The 18,148-nt window shown below is 44.9% G+C and overlaps 1 protein-coding gene across 1 annotated transcript in view; it reads left to right on the top strand.

Annotated features, from left to right (window-relative positions):
* Window positions 1-12,255: 12,255 nt before the first annotated feature.
* The window catches only part of LOC140476577 (1-phosphatidylinositol 4,5-bisphosphate phosphodiesterase beta-2-like), a 161,788-nt gene continuing 155,895 nt past the window's right edge, over window positions 12,256-18,148 (top strand). The window contains exons 1-2 of the mRNA XM_072569387.1: window positions 12,256-12,329; window positions 17,633-17,710. Of these exons, the coding sequence (XP_072425488.1) occupies window positions 12,327-12,329; window positions 17,633-17,710 (81 nt within the window). The 5' untranslated portion in view covers window positions 12,256-12,326. The remainder of the gene's footprint in view (window positions 12,330-17,632; window positions 17,711-18,148) is intronic.

The following is an 18,148-nucleotide window of genomic DNA, read 5'->3' as shown; positions in this document are numbered from 1 at the left end:
ATCTTGATTTGAATAAATGTTGTCTTTAATAAGCTAATTCATTATTTGTTATTACAGGAATTCAGCTCCCTTGTTTCTGACACTGAGCTTTGTACAGTCATAAATATCTATACAAAACTATTGATAATCGGCGATTAAGCTGACCATTTTAAATTCAAACTTTGTTCTGGCTTCTGGTGGAGTGGGCCATGTCTCTACAAGAATGTAGCACAGCTCTGTAAGAAGTGTCACACATTGCCAGATTGTGGGGAACTCCTGAACTGCAGTAAAACCTGCAGCCCTGATTCCAATACAACCTTCTGGGAAACTGCTTAGTCATGAATTGGTCGAGTGTGTGGGGCCCTGGACGAGTTTCTCAGAGAGGCCACTCTCTGGGATGAGAATCATTACTGCCAAGGCAGTTGAGAAGTTAACCCATTACATGCCTATTTTTTATGTCTATTGTTTTCCAGAAAGTTATGGGTAATCTGGATAACACCCAATCAAAATCCTAGTAGCAGGCAATTCAGAAGGCATAAGATTATTTGAGTTACTAAGCAAGGATGACTCACTGCAGGTAAGACCACAGATAGGTAGGGAAACTAAAACCGTATGTGATACACTAAAACAAAACTTGCCATGGAAGGAATGCAGTGGAGGGTCACTTGGGTGATACCAGGGGTCATAGTGTGGAAACAGGACAGTGGACCCATACCAACCCTCCAAAGAGCATTCCAACCAGACCTCTCCATAACCCTGAACTTCCCATGACTAACCCACACATCCCTGCACCCTACAGGGTAATTTAGCACTTAACCTGCACATAACTGCGAGAGGAAAGCAGAACACCTGGAAGAAACCCACGCAGACACGGGGAGAATATGCAAATTCCACACAGACAGTCGCCCAAGGGCAGAATTGAACCTGGGTCCCTGACACTGTGAGGCAGCTATGCTAGCCACTGAGCCATTATACCGTCCTATCCCCAATAACTATCTTCTGAGGGTAGATTGGTTGGACAGGGCCTACCTTCACTGGTATTTAGAAGGATGAGTGGGATCCGATTGAAATATAGGCAATTAGGGATGAACAGACTCGATACAGGGAGGATGCTTTCCCTGGCTGGGGAGTCTAGAGCCAGGGGATACAGTCTCAGGATATGGGGTCGACCTTTTAGGATTGAGATGAGAAAAAAATGCCTTCACTCAGGTTGTAGTGAACCTGCAGAATTCTCTACCACAGAAGAATGTGGAGGCCAAATCACTATTCAAGAAAGAGATAGGTATCGAATTTCAAGGCACCAAGCGGGAATATTTCAAGGCACCAAGTGAGATAAAGAATCAGCCATGGCCGTACTGAATGGAAGCACAGTCTCAAAGGGCTGAATGTGTGGTTCTGAAAAAGCACAGCAGGTCAGAGAGCAACCCAGGAGCAGGAGAATTGACATTTTAAAAGGGAAGACACCAAATAGGAATTATGTCCGAAACGTCAATTCTCCCACTCCTCGAATGCTGCCTGACCTGCTGTGCTTTTCCAGCACCACACTCTCAACTCTTGAGTCCTCACTTTCTCAAAGGGCTGAATGGCCTCCTCTCGTTCCAGTTTTGATGGTGCTACACCCACATTCAGAAGGGACTTTAAAGTGTTACTATCAGACTTCAATATGATCATCAGGCCGTGGGGTAAAGGGCCAGTATCTCTCTGGTTTTACAACTCAGGGTTCACTCAACGAGGGTACCCCTTTTCAGTCCATTTGAATTAGATTCTGGAGTGGGGTCCTCTGAAACTAATCAAGGGGAAGGTTTTCGTAGCTAGGCCGGGGTTGGGGGGTGGTGGGGGGGTCCTCCTATGTTAGATGACATCGTTGTGTTCCGGGAGCTGCTCCACGATCCAGGAACATCAAATTACAGAACAGAAAGGTGACCTGACGGAACTGTAGGTATCATTGAGAGGAAACTGCCAGGACAAAGTAGGATGAATAACCAACCATACATTATGTGGATGTAAGACAATCCACTTACGAAACAGCACCCTTAATATTTAGCTCCAGGAAAAGTGCAGATATTCCTACACACACTGGAAAACAACCCAATGGAATGCAGCCTAAACACCTAGAATGCTTGGACATAAAGCTGATGGTTTTCCCAAGTCCTGCTTGTTACATGGAGAGGGCATATTAATAACCAGAGTAGACCCCAACACAATTCCTCAGCTGGAAGAATATACTGAAGGTGTAGGAAGGGCCATATTTATAACTAAAATAGATTTTCTCAAGAGATACTGACAGGGTCCCTTAACACTCCAAGCTAAAGAAGTCTTGGCCTTGGTCTCCCCAGGCAGTCTTTTCCAAAGCCACGTTATGCTTTTCAGAAGAAGAAATTTTCCAACGACTTTCCAGAGGCTAATGGAACAAATAGTGGCAGGTGTTCCCAATTGTGTAATTCAGCTGGAAGGCTTTTCTGAAAGTTTATAGTCAGGGAAAAACTGAGGGCAAACATAGGGTCAGGGATGGGTGTTGCTGGATCAGCACTAAATTAGGAATGATGATGTTTTTGGAGAAGTGTGATAAGTTGGTACTGAATGTTAGCTTTGTAGCCATTCCACCGATGGACTTGTTAGAGAAAAAAAAACAATACTAAGATAGTGTGGTCAGGAGATGGCCAGCATCTTTTAAGAGACTGAAAGCTTCTTACTCAACAAACCCGTGCTGTGTGCCCTGAATTTATATGAACCATTCATGGTGGTTACTATTGATACTGTCGGTTTGGGGATAGGTGTTGTCCTGCTCCTTTGGAGATGGGTTAGATTTAGAGAGGCCAGTGAGAGACTTCTTCAAACTGTTAAATCAACACCAAAAGAGATATTCCACTGTGAAAAAGGAAACCTGAGGCGATGAAATGTTTTGAACCCTATTGGCTCCTGCAATACATGGAGACCCTAGAATAGGGCCCAGGCCATAGTAACAGAGGAGGAAACTCAGTCATAAGAAGAATTTAAAATTGATAAGGAGAAGCTTTTGGTAAGCTATTGGTATTTAAAGTTGCTAAGGCACTGGGGCTGAATGATAGATGTCCAATGAAATTGGTAGAAGTGAAAGTGGAAATTGCAGGGGCACTGATAGTTATCTTTCAGTCTTCCCTCCAGCCCCTGTTTGATACAGCACCACACAACAGACGTGTTGGAAAGTCACAGATCATGGTATTAAAGGGACAGTAACAACATGGATCCAACATTGGCTGAGTGACAGGAATCAGAGAGTATGGTCAGTGGATATTTCTCGGGCTGGATGAAGGTTTGTATTGAAGTTCACTCGGGTGGAGGGTGGGTATTGGGACCCTCACTCTTCCTGGTATTTATAAGCGATCCACTTTCATGCATCACTGAGAGCTATCAATTCCCACATAAATTTTCACACATTTACAATTCAAAGGAAGCCAAATGCTTACTTTGCATCTGAATCATTGCGAATCAAAATCTGTTTGACATACTCCTTGTGAGTTCACCTTGTTATACAAATCAGTCAAAATATCCTGGGGAATCGCAAATAACAGTGTAATGATCCGAGGGTGCATAAGTTGCATTATGGGTTGTCAGGTGGAGAGGGACCAGCTACCACTTTTCTGTCTGTGTGTGCACAGAACCATCGAGAATACAACAAAGGGACTGGCTGCTCTTTGTTAGTATCCACTTAATTGTTGAATTAATTCAATTCCCGGGGCATTTCCTTTTCATTCCCTTGTATCTGGATTGACTGGGATGTTGCCTGTACAGTCCCGGCATACAGAATGTGGTCTTGCTTTCTTCTGAGGCAGGTTGCACCCCCAATGCACCTGGGGGTTCACATCTCTCGTGTGGGACAGTGAGTTTTATGTAACTGACTGTTATGAGCCAGACCAAACTCCTTCAAAATACATTCAGAAGATCGCGAAGAGCCTAACTTTGTCTCATTTTAAAGGTGTGTTCAGGATACAATTTGATTGGTCAAATGATGTTAAAGCAAAACACATTTTATTCATAATAATTGTTAAAATACAACAAAAGAAATTGGAATGTCTTAACTCTATTGAAAACTAAACTGAATAATAGATTATTAAATGCTCATCATCGTCACCATCATAGACAGTCCCTCGCAGATGAGGAAGACACTGTTTCACTCTCAGGGTGAGTCTGTAGGTGGCTGTACAGACTGATATGGCTACCACAAACACTGTCACACTTGGGGCAGATGGTGGTTGCGAGAAGGGGTGTGTGGGGGCATTGATGTAGCTCCTTTCGCTGTTCTTGCCTGGCTTCCATTTTTTCTACTCATAAACACACATGGCAAAAGGCAAGTTCAGTAAGATAGATTATCTCACAGGTAACTCTCCAGTCCAGGAGAAAAAACATCAAGGGAAAACTGTGTGTGTGAGAGAGAGAGAGAAGCAGGGAGAGATGTACTGCAGCTTCCAAACCTAGCTTCAAGATCCCAGCAACTGCTACTGAAAAACTCAAACTAAAAATCTTGGTTCTATGGGAGCTTGACCCCACCCATTCAGGCTGCTTCTATTGTTGCAACTTTAAAAAAAAACAATGCCTCACAAGCTCTTTATTGGAGTCAAATAGATAGTTCTATCTTAAAAGCTATCTTAAAAAAAAAGAAATGAGGACAAAATACACCTCTTAAAGCCATAATATCATCACACTGACACATGACAGGGACATTAGTCCTAGAAAGACACCAGCCTAGAATGAGAATGTGATGACTTTGCACTGTGAGCTGGATTTGAGAACTCAGGAGCTGCACATGTAAATAAAGGAGTGTTTAAACACATTATGAATTGAAGAGTGTCACTAAGTGAAAAAAGGAGCAAATAGTTTCAGGGACAGTGGATGTACAGACACCGAGAGCTGGACAGATACCCAGAGTCTGGAACCTAAAGTATATTGACAGCTCAGGAACAAACTTCCCAGAGTGAGGGTCTGAAATTAAAACATAGTCCAAGGGACAGCATCAGAAAAGGGAAGACACCCTTCGAAGTGGCTTCACAGGTAGATGGGGCAGGGGAGGGTGAAGAAGGCATTTGGCACACTTGCCTTCATTGCTCAAAGCATCGAGTCGAGAAATTGATGTTGCAGCCGTACAAGACATTGGTGAGGCCATTTTTGGGGTACTGCCTATGGTTCTGGTCGCCCTGCTGTATGAAGGATATTATTAAACTGGAGGGAATGCGGAAAAGATTTACAAGGATGTTACCGAGACTGGAGAGTTTGAGTTATAAGGAAGAGGCAGGATAGGCTGGGGCATTCTTAATTGGAGTGTAGGAGTTGACCTTACAGAGATTTACAAAATCACGAGGGGAGGTCAAAACTAGGGGTATAATTTTAAGGTGAGAGGGGAAAAACTTAAAAGGGACCTGAGGGCAACATCTTTGCACAGAGGGTGGTGCACGTATGGAATGAACTGCCAGAAGAGGTGGTAAGTGCAGGTAAAATTACAACATTTAAAAGACATTTGGATAGGTACATAAATGGGAAAGGTTCAGAAGGAAATGGTCCATATGCAGGCAAATGAGACTAGTTTATTGGGAAACTTGATTGGCATGGACGAATTGGTCTGAAGGGTCTGTTTCCATGTTGTCTGACTCTATGACAGAATTTAGGAATCAAACATTCGAAAAGGAGACTCTGAAGGCAGGGATTCTTTTTTTTTAAGATTACCTACAGTGACACCGATTACAAGGATGCAGAGAGGGAAGGAGCCTGAGGGTGGGGATAAACAATTTGGGAAGAATTTGAAGCCAAGTTATGAGGCTGCAACACTCTGGAGTGGGAACATGCAGAACAGTAGTCAGATGTGATAGCCCAGAGGGATGGAAACTCCAACACAGACCTCACCAATAACCTCAACAGTATGATAATATGGAGGTCACACAGCAAGGCCAGAGTGGGAGCTCAGGAAGCAGCAGATTTGGTGGTAGGAACAACTTCAGTCTTAAGGAACCTCACCATCAAGTCAGCATGTTCTATATACTTACGTCCAGCAGCCGATGATGTTCTGGTAAGGCAAAACATGAAAGAAAGTAATACAGAGTATGAGACATTGAATAAAACATTTGATGTCTGCTTTAGCTCCAAAAGAAATTTAGTGACAGAATGAGTGAGATTTAGTTAGCTAGCTCAACATTTGGGAGAATCTATCAAAGCCTTTTTATTGGCTGTATATGGTCGAGCAAGTTAGAAACAGAAAATAGGACCAGGAGTAGGCCATTCAGCCCTTCAAGCCTGGTCCGCCATTCAACATAATCGTCCAGCTCCCCTGTACCTGCTTTCACCCCTGTGCTCTTTGAGCTCTTTCGTCCTAAGAACCGGATCTGACTCCATCCTGAAAACATTCAATGTTTTGGCCTCAACTGCTTTCAGTGACAATGAATTCCATAGGCTCACCATTGTCTGGGTGAAGACATTGCTCCTTATCACAGTCCTACATGGCCTACCCCTGTATCTTTAGACTGTGTCCACTGATTCCAGACTCTTCAGTCATTGGGAACATCCTTCCTCCTATCTTGTCCTGTTAGAATCTTATAGGTTTCTATGAGATCCCCTCATTCTGCTGAATGCCAGTGAATATGCTCCAGCACTTTAAAGGTTGAATTAATTTAAGATTATAAAGTAGTCAGTGTGAGGGATGAGAAATTATCAGACTTTCTTCAATTCAAGGAGGAGTTTTGATTGTGGACTGAAGTGATAAAAGTTTTAATAAAACAAGGATTGTTGGAGGATTCCGGCATGTTTTATGTTAGAAGAAAGTAACATGTCACTCATTGTAAGCACTGTTTACACAGCTGCTGGTTCAGGCAGTAGGAGGGGAAGGTGTAGATGAGCTGGAGCTAGGTGTGCAGAGGTGAAGATTTGCCCAGCAGCAAGTTGCTCATTGGTCTGTGGACTAGAGACCTATCATCCATGAGAAAGGAATTCTGCCTACCAACAACAATGTGATTGGTTGTCAGGTAGCTGAACAGTTTGGGGCTGGGAACAAGATGGGGAGAGGCTATTGGTTCTCCACCAGCCCAGGAGCCCTTTCTCTCTCTCTTTTTCTGTTTTCTGCAGCACAAGCCCACAATCAGCATGAAGAAAATCTTTTTTTTTCCTTCAGCAGTTACATAAACTGTGACTTTTAATCGATAAGCCAAAGACCTTCATAAGTGTGAACCAGTCACTCTGTGCTGAAATTGTGTTGCTAGAAAAACGCAGCAGGTCAGGCAGCATCCAAGGAACAGGAGAATCGACATTTCGGGCATAAGCCCTTCTTCAGGAATGAGGAAAGTGTGTCCAGCAGGCTAAGATAAAAGGTAGGGAGGAGAGACTTGGGGGAGGGACGTTGGGAATGCGATAGGTGGAAGGAGGTCAAGGTGAGGGCGATAGGCCGGAGTGGGGTGGGGGCGGAGAGGTCAGGAAGAAGATTGCAGGTTAGGAAGGCAGTGCTGAGTTCGAGGGATTTGACTGAGACAAGGTGGGGGGAGGGGAAATGAGGAAACTGGAGAAATCTGAGTTCATCCCTTGCGATTGGAGGGTTCCTAGGCGGAAGATGAGGCGTTCTTTCTCCAACCGTCATGTTGCTATGGTCTGGAGATGGAGGAGTCCAAGGACCTGCATGTCCTTGATGGAGTGGGAGGGGGAGTTGAAGTGTTGAGCTACGGGGTGGTTGGGTTGGTTGGTCCGGGTGTCCCAGAGGTGTTCTCTGAAACGTTCTGCAAGTAGGCGGCCTGTCATTCTGTGCCTAATGAAAACTGGTGAAAGCATCTGGAGAAGGACGATCAAGAAGTAGTTTTCTGATCAACACTGAAGTCATCCCTAGACTAGAGTGGTGCTGGAAAAGCACAGCAGGTCAGGCAGCATCTGAGAGCAGGAAAATCAACATTTTGGGCAAAAGCCCTTCATCCCACACAGCAATCTCTTTCTCAGTGTCCCCTCCGCCCACAATACCGATGTCTTTTCCTGGCAGTGTCTGTGAATGTAAGGGGGAATTTATAAGGGGATTAGAGAGTTAATATATACTAACTATTGTTTACCTGTAGCCAGAAGTCTAACTCCTCATAATAAAGAACAATTCATGTTAAATTCAGAAGCATGGTCTTTTCTTTTTGTCAACTTGGGTATAGAAGTTGGGTAATTTGGGAATTCTGCATCCTTCACATAAAAATATTAAATTTTGGAATGATTCTGTATAGCTGGCCTTGATTTCCACTGCATTAACTACCCTAGTGAGGTGTAATGCAGTTCAATTTTGATAATTGTCAGATGTACTGAGATACAGTGAAATATGTTGTTTTGCACACTAACCAGGTAAATCATACCTTACATAAGTACATCACAGTAATAGAACAGAATTCTGAATATAGTGTTCCAGCTATAGAGAAGGTGTCGAGAAAGATCAACTCTAATAAGTGAGACTTTTTTTCATAAGTCTGATAACAGCGGGGAAGAAGCTGTTCTTAAATCTGTTAGTACAGATTCAAACTTCTGTGTCTTCTGCCTGATGGAAGACAGTACAATGGGGAGTGGGTGGGCTCTTTCATTATGTTAGCTGCGTTCCTGAGGCAGGGGCACTATAGACAGAGACAGTGGATGGACTGGGCTGTGTTCACAGCTTTCTGTAATTTCTTGTGGTCTTAGGTAGAGCAGTTGCCTAACAAGCTGTGATACATCCAAATAGGGTGCTTTGTATGGTTCATCTATAAAAATTGATAAGAGTCACTTTAAACATGTTGAATTTCCTTAAACTTCTGAGGAAGTAGAGGCATTGATATGCTTTCTTGACTGTATTCACTATGCAGGTAGGAATCAAGGCCCAAAATCAGTCAAAACTGCAAAGAAACATTGAGGATTTTACAACCTAGAAAGCACACCAACTGTCACATGGTTAGGCCCTCCCCCGCCCCAAACCCTGTCAAAACACCAAAGGGATCACAATCCACATCATCGGCCATATTAGATTGAACAAGACATGGCTCCAAATGGAATCACAATCTCAATGTATGGCCAACAGGGGGAGCAACGTGCCATAAATATGGCCAGCCACACCACCTCAGAGAATATTGTAAGTTAACAGCACCTTTTATCATCTCAAAAACAAAGACAAAAATCCTGCAAAAAGAACATTGCCAGAGAAATTGAAATATTGTGATGACAAAAGTTCAATAAATTAAAAGTACAGGGCAAAGGATGAAGAAAACATTTCTCAGGAAGGTCAAAGAGTGTCAAAACAGATTCATCAACGTGAAGGTACAAGGGTTTGAAATTGAATTTAAACTCAATACCAGCAAATGTAGAATTCCAAGGATCAGGGAGTGCCAATCATCAGATGCATGGACAAATCACCACAAAACTTAGTAACAGGGGATGAAATGTCAATGAAATATTAGACAAATTGAGTAATGAGCATACCCCATTATTCAGCAGAAAGCATTTGTTCATTAGCTTTGGAGAGTGGATATAATTCTTCGGAAGGAAGGCAGTGAGAACACTCCTGCAGCGATGTCCTGGAGCTGAGATGACTGATTCACAACAACCACAACCGTCTTCCGAAAGTCAGGTATGACTCCAACCAGTGGAGAGTTTGCACCCTGATGCTCATTGAATACAGTTTTATTAGGGCTCCTTGAGGCCACACTCAGCCAAATGCAGCCTTGATGTCAAGGGCTGTCACACTCACCTCACCTCTGGAACGCAGCTCTTTTGTCCATGTTTGAACCAAGGTCGTAATGAGGTCAGGAGCTTAGTGGGCCTGTCAGAACCCAAACTGGGCATCACTGAGCAGGTTATTGCTGAGCAGGTGCTGCCTTATAGCACTGCTGATGACACATTGCATCACTTTACTGATGATCGAGAGAAGACTAATGGAGTGGTAATTGGTCGGGTTGGATTTGTCCTGCATTTTTGTGTGCAGGACATACCTAGGCAATTTGCCACATTTTTGGGTAGATACCAGTGTTGTGACTGGAAGAGCTTCGCTAGGGGAGTTCTAAAGCTCACATCTTCAGCACTATTGCTGGAATATTGTCAGGGCCCATTGCCTTTGCAGTATCCTGTGCCTCTAACCATTTCTTGATGACATATGGAGTGAATTGAATAGGGCCGAAGACTGGCATCTGTGATGTTGGGGACTCCTGGAGGAGACTGAGATGGATCATCCACTTGGCAATTCTGGCTGAAGATCGTTGCGAATGCTTCAGCCTCATCTTTTGCACTGATGAGCTGGGCTCTTCCATCATTGAGGATGGGGATATTTGTGGAGCCTCCTCTTCCTGTGAGTTGTTTAATTGTTCACCACAATTCCTGATTGGGTGTGGTAGGACTGCAGAGCTAAGATCTGATCCGTTGGTTGTGGGATGACTTCACTTTATCTATCACTTGCTGCTTATGAGATTTGGAATCAAGTGGTCCTGCCAGGTTGACACAGCATTGTTAGATATGGCCGGTGCTGCGGCTGGCATGTCCATGGAAGGAGACAGAGGGTAGTAGTTGATGGTATAGGTTCATCTTGGAGCGCAGTTACTAGCGGTGTTCCACAAGGATCTGTTTTGGGACCATTGCTGTTTGTCATTTTTATAAATGACCTGGAGGAGGGGCTTGAAGGCTGGGTGAGCAAGTTTGCGGATGACACGAAAGTCGGTGGAGTTGTGGACAGCGAAGAAGGATGTGGCAGGTTACAGCGGGATATAGATAAGTTGCAGAGCTGGGCAGTAAGGTGGCAAATGGAATTCAATGGAGCTAAGTGTGAAGTCATTCACTTTGGTAGGAGTAACAAGAAGATGGATTACTGGGCTAATGGTAGACTACTTGGTAGTGTGGATGAGCAGAGGGAACTTGGTGTCCATGTACACAGATCTTTGAAAGTTGCCACCCAGGGAAATAGTGCTGTGAAGAAGGCATATGGTGTACTGGGCTTTATTGGTAGAGGAATTGAGTTCTGGAGTCCTGAGGTCATGTTGCAGTTGTATAAGACTCTGGTGCGGCCTCATCTGGAGTATTGTGTGCAGTTTTGGTCGCCATACTATAGGAAGGATGTGGAGGCATTGGAACGGGTGCAGAGGAGGTTTACCAGGATGTTGCCTGGCATGGTAGGAAGATCGTTTGAGGAAAGGCTGAGGCACTTGGGGCTTTTCTCATTGGAGAAAAGAAGGTTTAGGGGAGATTTGATAGAGGTGTACAAGATGATTAGGGGTTTAGATAGGGTTGACCGTGAGAACCTTTTTCCGCGTATGGAGTCAGCTGTTACTAGGGGACACAGCTTTAAATTAAGGGGTGGTAGGTATAGGACAGATGTTAGGGATAGATTTTTTACTCAGCGGGTTGTGAGTTCATGGAATGCCCTGCCAGTAGCAGTGGTGGACTCTCCCTCTTTATGGTCATTTAAGCGGGCATTGGACAAGCATATGGAGGTTATTGGGATAGTGTAGGTTAGGTAGGCTTCGGTCAGCGCAACATCGAGGGCCGAAGGGCCTGTACTGCGCTGTATTTTCATCTGCACTCTCCATTAAACCAGGGTTGATCCTCTGTCTGGATGGTATTGGTTGGGTGGGGAATATGCAGGGCCATGAGGTTACAAATTGTGTGGAGTACAAGTCTTCTGCTGTTAGTGGCCCATAGTGCCTCATGGATGCCCAGTCTCGAGCTGTTAGATCTGTTCGAAGTCTGTCCCATTTAGCACGGTGATTGTGCCACACATTACGGTGGAGGGTAGTCTCAAGGTGATGTTGGGACTGACTCGGCAGGACTTCATTCAACACTGCCTCAGTGATTGGATAACGAAAAGGACCATATTTGTGCTGTTAAAATTCCTGGATGGATTTGTCTCAGCCAAATTCAAGAGTGAGGATTTTGGGAAGTCCACTTTGGTGGCAGGTATCAGCTGGGTGACCCAGATGAACCAGTTCCCTGGAGCATAGCCTCCAGACAAAGTTAACCTCTCAAAGAAGGTAAAACAAGTTCAAGAGAAGCCACGGAGGAATAAAAATACTCACGACAACTTTAAAGGCAGCAGAAAGGGCTGCTGTTAAAGCAACAGGAAGTTAAGAAACCACAATCATCAGAAAAACAGGTCAGTCTGAGGTTGTCAGAAAGTCTGCAGAAACAGTCAGGAGGAACAGGGAAACAGGCCGAGGAATAAGACTAAGTCTGATAATCACAGAATGTGGGACAGCCGGACTGACACCTCATCAGACAGAGAACAGAATGGTGCATCAAACCCAGGAACAGTACAATACAGTGATCCCCAGAATCCGATCGGGACATTTTGTCTGGATAGAGTTCTGGATCATCTCTATTTGTAAGATTCAGACTTTACAGGATAGCTGGAGCAGGTGATAATGGTAAGAATTATGTAAGTTGTTGTATAAACTATGTTAGGAAGTCAAAGCAAACTACTACAAGAATGTAGAGGGAATTCCCATGGGGAGATCTGGTATTATGCGATTCCTCCAAATTGTTGTCACCATAAAATTGATCTCAGAAAGTGGACTGAGGGTGCAAGCAGAGAGAGACAGAGAGAGAGAGACACAGAGAGAGTGAGAAAGAGGTCCTAGATACTGCACTAGAGAGAACTGGACTTGAAAACCTCCAGTGCACAGAAGTTAATGAAGGAGAGGGCAGGGCTCCGGCTCCAAGGAATGGAGCTTACTGTGCGGGCTGAAAACAATGGCTTCCCAACAATGACATGAAGGAAATGTCAGAACTAGCTGTCAGATATACATTCCCGATATAGAGCAAGAGATGAGCGAGGTCATGGGAAGGACTGACTGGACGATGTGCTCTCTGACCCTTGGATACTAACTGGATAACGTGTTCTCTGACCCCTGTGTACTAACTAGATGATTATGCCCTCTAACCCTAGGTAGTAAGTGGATGATGTGTCCTCTCACCCCTGGGTACTAACTGGATTTTGTGCCCTCTGACCCCAGGTAATGACTGGATAATATGCCTTCTGACCCCTGATGTACCCCTGATGTACCCCTGACCCCTGGGTACTAATACAGCACAGTACAGGCCCTTCGGCCCTCGATGTTGCGCTGACCGAAGCCTACCTAACCTACACTAGCCCAATAACCTCCATATGCTTGTCCAATGCCCGCTTAAATGACCATAAAGAGGGAGAGTCCACCACTGCTACTGGCAGGGCATTCCATGAACTCACAACCCGCTGAGTAAAAAATCTACCCCTAACATCTGTCCTATACCTACCACCCCTTAATTTAAAGCTGTGTCCCCTAGTACTAATGGACGATGTGCTCTCTGACCCCTGTTCTTCAACATACCTCCATATTGCCTTACCCATCCATTCCAGCACCACCGGCCTCGGGGAAACTCAAGACGGGCAACAAATGCTGGGCCGGCCAGTGACACACAATATAGTGAATCAATACCGAAAGACTTAACCCAACAACGCAGTGCAGTGTACAAGAGCAACCCCAGTGATTTAGAAAAACCACATCGACACATGATGATGCACCACAGCCGTTGTAAAATGCGAAAAACATTGAAGAGATCAGGCAATGTCAAAAAGATAGGGTGGTGAGGCGTGGGTGTTATTGAGAGACTGAGCTGTCATCCTGGGACCAGTTACCTCAGCCTGCAGTACACCACCGCCATGTGGGCGCTTGTTTCAATCTGTCTACTGTCGGTTTTAATTTGCATTTCACTTTACATGCTGCTTGTTTTTATTTGACTCAGGAGTGAGTTATAAAAGAACAGTGACACTATTTTTTAAACTCCTTCCTGGAATTATACCCTGAGCAAGAGCGTGTGTGCCGGTAGTGTGCAGTCAGACTCGATCAACAGTCACCGCTAGCGTCCACGGATTTCATTGAGAATGGCAACAGAGGCAGCTCCTTCCTTGTCTGAGATTGTGGTCAAACCCTCCCTGGTTAACGGGGAGAAATTCATTAAATGGGACGATGTAAGTTGGCGTTGTAATTGACGGTGTGATTGAGCCAGGAAACAGAGCTGGAAATTCTCTGGGTTTTGCTGCACCTTTTTGAACAGGCAGTTACTGTTGAACCCAGCAGCAATGTTGGTAAAAGCAGGTCAGGCAGGGAACTGTGCTAAGGCGTGATCAAATACAGAGAGCTGTGCGGGCAAGTGGTTATGCTGCTGGTCAATAAGAGAGCTATGGTGGAAAACACCAAGGGTTAGAGAGGAGCAGGTAGGAGCAGGAGGGAGTATGGTCAGTAAAGGATGGTATGGTCAGTGAGGAACAGTGTGGTCAGTGAAGAATAGTGTGGTCAGTGAAGGATGGTATGGTCAATGAAGTATGGTGTAGTCAGTGAGGAACAAGTCAGTAAGGAACAGTGTGGCCAGTTCCCTTTAGCTCTGCAATGTGTTAATCTTTGTCAGACAGAGACCCCTTTCTCCCATATGTTGAAGTGTTATTCCTTGTTTCTCTATTGTTTCTTTATCATTCACCTTAACTTGGTGATGCTTGCTTTGTAATCTTTATACCAATGGAATACTGTCCTTTTTTGGAAGATCTAACACAGGAGAGAAGTATACAGTAAATGGCAGAACCCCTAGTAGCATCAGCATACAGAAGGATCTAGGTGTATACCTCCACAGTTCCCTGAAAGTGGCAATGCAGGTGGATAAGGTGGTTAAAAAGGCAGATGCCTTCATTAGTCAGGGCATAGAGTATAAAAATTGGCGAGTCATACTGTAGCAGAGAACTTTAGCTACATTTGCAATATTGTGTAGAGTTCTGGTTGCCACACTACCAGACGGATGTGGGGGCTTTGGACAGAGTACAGAGATGGCTTACTGGGATGTTGTCTGGTTTGGAGGGTATTTGTGAGGGAAGATTGGACAAACCTGGTTTGTTTTCACTTTAATGTTGAAGGATGAGGGACGAGCTAATAGAAGTTTACAAAATTATGAAAGCACGGGTAGAATGGATAGTCAGACTCCTTTTCTCAGGGTAGAAATGTCAAACACTAGGGCACATAGGTTTAAGGCGAAAGGGGGAGAATTTAAAGGAGATGTGAGAGGCAAGTTTTTTTTTTATCATGATCTGCCAGAGGAAGTGGTACAATTGCAACATTTAAAAGGCATTTGGATGGGTATATGATTAGGAGGGATATGGGCCGGGTGCTGGCAGGTGGGACTAGATTGGGTTGGGATATCTGGTCGGCATGGACGGGTTGGACTGAAGGGTCTGTTTCCATGCTGTACATCTCTATGACTCAATGACAGAAGGTGGTGAGTGCCTGGAATGCATTGCACGAGGACGTTGTGGCGTTGGATGCAAGAGCAGCGTTTAAGGGGCATCTGGGCAGTTGCATGAACAGGCAGGGAATAGAGAGAGATATGGACAAAAGCTTTTTAGTTTCAAAAGGCATTGTGTGTTGGTGCAGCCTGGGTGGGTCAAAGGAGCTGTTCTTTGTTCTATCTACACTGTCCAGTCCACTCATCAGTTTATAAACCTCCACCGAATAGCCCCCCCCCACCCCCAATCTTCTCTTATCCAGGGCAAACAGTCTCAACCTCTCCAAACTAACAGTATAAGGAAACCCCTTCAACCCTGGGATCGCTCCTGTGACTCTTTTCTGTGCCCTCTCAGACGTTCCCTTGTCTTTCCGAAACTACGATGACCCAGACTGGATGCAGTGCTCTAAATGAGGTGGAATCGGATCTCAGTTTAACATGACTCCTTGTTCTTGCACTCATAGTGGGGAGTGGGTTCAGTTGCATGGGAGGAGGGTGAGGGCTCAGCAGAGGTTACTGAAGTTTCCAGAACAAGTTATAGGACAGAGAGTGTGAAAAGGATCAGGAATCTAACTTCAGACACAGCAGGTAAGGGGACAACTATGGCAAGGGGGTCAGTCGTTTCAGGATTGAGGGCATCCTACATAAACGCACATAATATATGAAACAAGGTAAATAAGCTTGTGGTGTGGTGCTGGAAAAAACACAGCAGGTCAGGCAGCATCTGGGGAGCAAGAGAGTTGACGTTTCAGGCATAAGGCTTCGTCAGGATCCTGATCAAGGGTTATGCCTAAAACATCGACTCTCCTGTTCCTCAGATTCAGCCTGACCTACTGTGCTTATTCCAGCACCACACTGACTCCCCAGCATCTGCTGTCCTCACTCTCTCCTAAATGAGCTTGCAGCACAGATCGAAACTGGTAGGTACGATGTTTGGGGGGGTATCACAGAAATGTGGCTATGAGGGGATCACAGCTGAGAATTAAATATCCAAGCATACACGTCCTATCGACAGGTCAGGTAAATGAGCAGATGGGGGTGTGGAGTTACCTTGTTAGTTAGAAATGGAACTAAATCGATTGCACGAGTGATATAGAGTTGGAAGTCGTAGAATCTACGTGGGTGGAATTGAGGAACCACGATGGGAATTGTGTCCAGCCAGTCAAAATGTGGGGATGAAAATAAAAGGAAGAAAATAAATCAGGAATTTGAAAAGGTGTGTAAGAAATCGTGGGGGACTTCAATTTGCAGGTGATGTGGGAAAAATAGGTTGGTAATGGATCCCAAGCAAAGGAATTTGTGGAATATCTTTGAGATGGTTTTTTTGGAACAATTAGTGGTTGAGCCCAGTGGGGAACATGCAGTTCTGGATTCGGCAATGCCCTGATTAATAAAGCCCAGGGTACTGCATGTTTTGTGAACCATACTCTCAACTTGCCCTATCAATGAATCACGAACACAGTCAGTTTCCCTGTTCCTGTTCTCTGTCTGTCATTTTGCCTTCCATCTTTGTGTGATCTCTCCCCATTCTTTCTTTGAAAATGCATTGCTTCACAATTCTCTGCGTTAAAGTTTATCTTCCACTCCTCTGCCTATATTTCCAAGTTTCATGCCATCTGAAAATGTTGGAGTCACGGCCCCATACACTCAAATCGAGGTATCGAGGTCATCAGCATATCTCAGGAAGAGCAGGGGGCTCTAACACTGATCCCTGATCAACCCACTTCCAGTCCAAAAAGGGATCCGTTAACTCCCCTCTGATTCCTCAGACAACCTTGCGTCCATGTCACTATTATCCACTTCAATCCAGGAGCTCTAGTTAGACTCGTAACCCTGGTGTATTGCATGACATCTAAAGCTTTGTGCAAATCTGTGTGTGCCACATAGTCCTTATCCACCTTCTCTGTTACTTCATTGTAAGCGAATCAGCAGAGCAAGGTTAACCTTTCATCAATCTGCAATGATTTCCCTTCATTAACCCAGACTTGTCTAAGTGACTGTTTTTGTTCTGCCTGAGTTTAATGTCTCTAAACAGTTCCCCACCAAGGAGACTAAGTCACTGGGGTTACCCATACACACTTTATGAATAATGGTATGAGACTTGCAAATCTCCAGACCCCCTGTAGTCTTGGACGATTGTAAGATCGTGAGCTAGTACCTGTGCCTCCACAACTTCTGCCCCTCAATGGGTGCACCTCCTTCTTGCTAATGTGTTCCTCCACACCTTTCCCACTGGATGTGGGCCTGTGGGATGGTCAGAGCGATGCCATGGAGCCGCTCCCTGTGTTGCTTAGCTCCTAATCCCTCCTCCGGTGTCTAATCTATTTGGAAATCGCAGGAGATGCAGCAGTTCTAGCAGGGAGGCCTGATTGTGAGCTGGTTATTTTCACACTGATGCTGTTTTATTATATTATCCCCTCAGGATACAGGAGTTGGATCACCAGTGGTTCTACGCATTGATTCCCATGGACACTTCCTGTACTGGACCTACCAGAACAAGGTAAGGAGAAGGTTCCACATCTTCACATTTCCCTCCAACTTGTGTCCACTCCTCAGGGTCAGGAGAAGTCCACTCAGCCGCTTCCACCATTCGATAGCTTCGAAGGGGAGTGAGTTCCAGATTTTCTCCCGCTTTGAGTGGAGGGGAGCTCCTCCCTGGTTTCATTCCCTGAAGGTCCAAGATTGGCCCTCACTGTTTTGGTTTCTGCCAGACAGGAAATCATTTCCCCCCAAGGACTGAAGTGTTTAGTCAACACAAACATATTAATAAGGTCAGTCCCTGCAATCTGATCTGCTCAACTCACAAAGGCACTGACAGCCCTGGGGCAGGACCTGTAGTCTCTCTTGGCCTGTGGTCTGAGGGCCCATAGTTTCTTAAAGTCTGTGAGCTTCGGCCCATAGCTTCCCTGGGTCTAGGTGTTTCTGGCATGGGTCTCCC

This window comes from Chiloscyllium punctatum, chromosome 4 (assembly GCF_047496795.1).
Source record: "Chiloscyllium punctatum isolate Juve2018m chromosome 4, sChiPun1.3, whole genome shotgun sequence".
In the NCBI taxonomy this organism is placed as follows: Eukaryota; Metazoa; Chordata; class Chondrichthyes; order Orectolobiformes; family Hemiscylliidae; genus Chiloscyllium; species Chiloscyllium punctatum.
Note: the sequence above shows the minus strand (reverse complement) of the source record. Positions and strands in the feature narration are given on the sequence as shown.